Source organism: Crassostrea angulata, chromosome 2, assembly GCF_025612915.1.
Source record: "Crassostrea angulata isolate pt1a10 chromosome 2, ASM2561291v2, whole genome shotgun sequence".
NCBI classification, from domain to species: Eukaryota; Metazoa; Mollusca; class Bivalvia; order Ostreida; family Ostreidae; genus Magallana; species Magallana angulata.
The window spans coordinates 38746701-38750285 of NC_069112.1; the positions used below are offsets into that span (position 1 = coordinate 38746701).

The 3585-nt window shown below is 32.7% G+C and overlaps 1 protein-coding gene across 1 annotated transcript; it reads right to left on the reverse strand.

Annotated features, from left to right (window-relative positions):
- Positions 1-2310: 2310 nt before the first annotated feature.
- LOC128174307 (uncharacterized) lies at positions 2311-3289 on the reverse strand. The gene is made up of 2 exons (XM_052839885.1): positions 3278-3289; positions 2311-3198 (listed from the first exon to the last, which is right to left on the reverse strand). The coding sequence occupies exons 1-2, from the start codon at positions 3287-3289 to the stop codon at positions 2311-2313; spliced, it is 900 nt and encodes a 299-aa protein (XP_052695845.1).
- Positions 3290-3585: the final 296 nt, after the last annotated feature.

The following is a 3585-nucleotide window of genomic DNA, read 5'->3' on the forward strand; positions in this document are numbered from 1 at the left end:
TCGTTTTTGATTTTCTTAACGGTTGTCCACTATAGGACCTAAACAGAGGTGACTCCAAAAAAAGGCTGTAAGAAAAACATGTACACGTATACTTTTTAGACACTTTTTCAAATGAATCAAAGCATCCCGTATATGCTGGTACACTTTCAGCTGTTAATTTATGTACGTTATGCGCACAAAGACGATTCGCTTACTTGCCAAATGAATACAGGTACATGTTAACAAGACAAGCTTTTTACACTCATATTACGCATTACCGGTACAAAATAATTTTGTAACGACATTGATAACACAATAATGAACAACTTTTCTATCGACAGCTATGGCGAAATATTAACCATTTTTTAGTTATAAAACTAAAACTTTTAAGGGCTCTAGACCCCTTATTGAAGGGGCCAGCCCTTTTTCAATGGTGTCAAGTAAAAGCCCTTGATATTTTGCACATATTTTGTTCTATATGTGTTTAGGGAAAAATTTAAACTAAAGAGCTACATAACAAAAACACAACCAAATATCGGCATTTTTTGAAACACAAATTCAAATTAATTTTTTGAAACTTTAAAGGAGGAAAATTGTAAAAACAAAACTCGGAGGACAACGTTCAAACTCTCTATTTTTTAGATTTGTGACTTTGTAACACATGCTGTGAGCGGTTTCAGAGCCTATGCGTGCACAAGAATGCCTATATTTTTCGGAAAAAGAGGAATAACTCGGTACCGGAAGTGTCGATTTCAACGATTTTCCGTAGATATTGAGAAATAGTAACTACCAATAAGCTCTGAAAATTTGAACTTTATAGGACAACAAACAAACACGATATTTGAGTTTAAAAAAACGTCTAGAAGAAAAAAAAGAATAAAAAGAATTATCAACAGAATCAGTACAAGGTCTTCCGTTGAAAACGGAAGACCTTAAAAATGCTTAAAAACGATAAAAGACATCATATCTCAAAATGTTGATCATTGACCTCATATAAATTTTATGCCAACAGAATAAGGTCAATATAAGTAGTTCATTATCATAAATGTTTTTGTATTATCATCATTCAATTTTTTGTAAAATTGAATCAAAAATGGGTAGGGATTTGAAAACTGATAGAGGAAATTCGGACTGAATTGTTTTTTAAAAATTGATGCTGAAATACTAATGTTGTGTACTTATTTAGTGCCACTACCATTCGTAAACTGTATCTTATTTTTTAAAGTGTTTAATTATTTGTAATATTTTTATAATTAAGAAAATCTCAATCGTAGTGTAAAGTTTTATGGGATTTTTCTTGAATTTTCAATAAATATTCAATGGCCATTAACTCAAAAAGTAGGTCATTGACCTACTTTTCTGAAAGTGAAAAATAACAATACAAGCAAAGGTCTATAACACACAATAGATGGTTTTTCATTATCATCAGTGGATTTTTTTTTCATTCTGAGTAAACGTCATCCTTAAGGAGATCCCACCGCGACGGACGAAGATGCCGTTTCGTTGTTACGGCGCTGTATGAGACTCTACTGCTTTTACCTTGGCGTTTTGCATCATTTAAGGACGCAGCAGAATCGCCCTGAGGGCGCAGCTCCGGTGTGACAGGGGTTTAACCTGTTTGAAATTTATCGACTCATCTACTAACGTTAACAGATCTATAAAGCATTTGATATCACTGTCCTCACGATGAATATAGTATCAACGTTTATTGTTATACTTTCATGTTAAATACTGAAATCTGATTGGTTTAGACGCAGTTCATAATTTTTTCTATTACCCACAGCGTTAGCAACGCACTTAGCAACGGGTAACATTAAAAATTGTTACATGCGCGTACGGTTCGCCGTTGAATTCACGTTATTCCTATGTAAAAGCAGTTGAGTTCTTTAAAATTAAGACATTCAGTATAACAAAATAAATAGTGCCTGTTTGGGAGGATAACAGTTGAAATTGACACCCCTCGAAAACCATTAAACAAGAAACTCAATAGAAGCTGCTGGATAATGTTTACGTAAAAAAAAGTTCATTATCTTTTTTGTCATTGCCGGTTAAACGGACTTAAACCACATGGAGGTATTTTCTTGTGTCATCGAGACACGGCAGTAAGGACGGATACTTTTGAAATTTATTGTTGAATACTTCCCTCTGTTGCCATTCATGATCTACTATTAAAACAAGAATACTATTTAGTATAGTTTTGAAATTAAATATTACTTAATTATATCATTAATATTATTTATCTGTTTCAATTCCTTATTTTTCTTTGTATTTGTTTTATATGATTTGTAATTAAACAATACGTTTAATTGATATATCGTTAAACAGTTGTACTTACATTTGTTTTTGGCCAGTCTGTCCTAACCGACGCTTGAAATCAGTAACTGATACTTCATTTAAATCCTGCAGGGCTGATGAACACATATTTTTAACTTGACCTTCAATGTTGCTTAAAATATTGGTTTTGTTTTTTACTATAGTTTCATAAATTCCATCAGCAATTTGTGCTCGCCAATATGTAGAGTTGACATTAATGGACCTTATAAAAGTACCAACTAAGGTAGTAACGGCGACAATTATACCAAGAAGTGGATAATTAAAAGCAACAACAACAGAAAATACGACATCAGAAGTTATTTTTTCAAATAGTTCATCAGAAATTTTTATCTTTAGATCAGAAAAATTTTGCTCTAAATTTGTTGGAAAACTGCGTTCAAAATGTTTCAAAATTCCCCTAAAAATCTCTGATCTTAAAGTTTCGGCAATTTCATGTAATGTTCGCTCCACTAAATATTCCTTTAGTCGTCTCACGGTAAATATTGAGCGACAACTGTAGCTGGCATCTTCTGTTGTTCCTTTAGCGATATTTTTATCCCATAGAAAAATATCATAGCACATCTGTCTTATTGATTCCCTTGATAAAATTTTGTCGGTGGCATCTTCTATAATCGTTTCAATACTTATGATCGAAACTTTTTCTGGGATTAACTCGATAGCTCCACCTAACGAATTGACTTGCTGATATTCCAAACCGTTTATAACATATTCACTATTTTCGAGTGCATGCTGTATATAACTTGTTTGTTCTTTTAAGTAATATTCATAATTCATGAAAATGGACAATTTTGCGTCAACTACATGAACTGATTTCCTGCAAATACATATGACTTTAACCAAATTTCCAGAAGTTGAATGAAAGAATGACTCCTTGTTTGCAGCATCCTATAACAAAACAAAAGTCGTAATATGTGCAAATTTAACATGTAATGTAACATGTGTGTTATTGCTACCTTTGTTCTACATACCTTTCCATTTAACTTGAGCGTGCCTTGTCTACAAATTACTTGTACATGAATTGGTTCTGACTTCTTCTGATCTCCTTGACTGGAAAAATTTGTAGGTAAAACAACTTCTCTCTTTAAAAGTATATTTATTTCATCTACTATTGCATTGCATTGTATAACAGTAAGCAGACATTTAGCGAATGGGGGATGTCTCTGGTCCCTGCGATCAATAATTCCTAATGACTTAAACAACCTTTTGAAGTCTGCTGATGTGGCATGCAATGACCATTCCTCACCAGTTTCCATATCTCTAAAAATGACATGT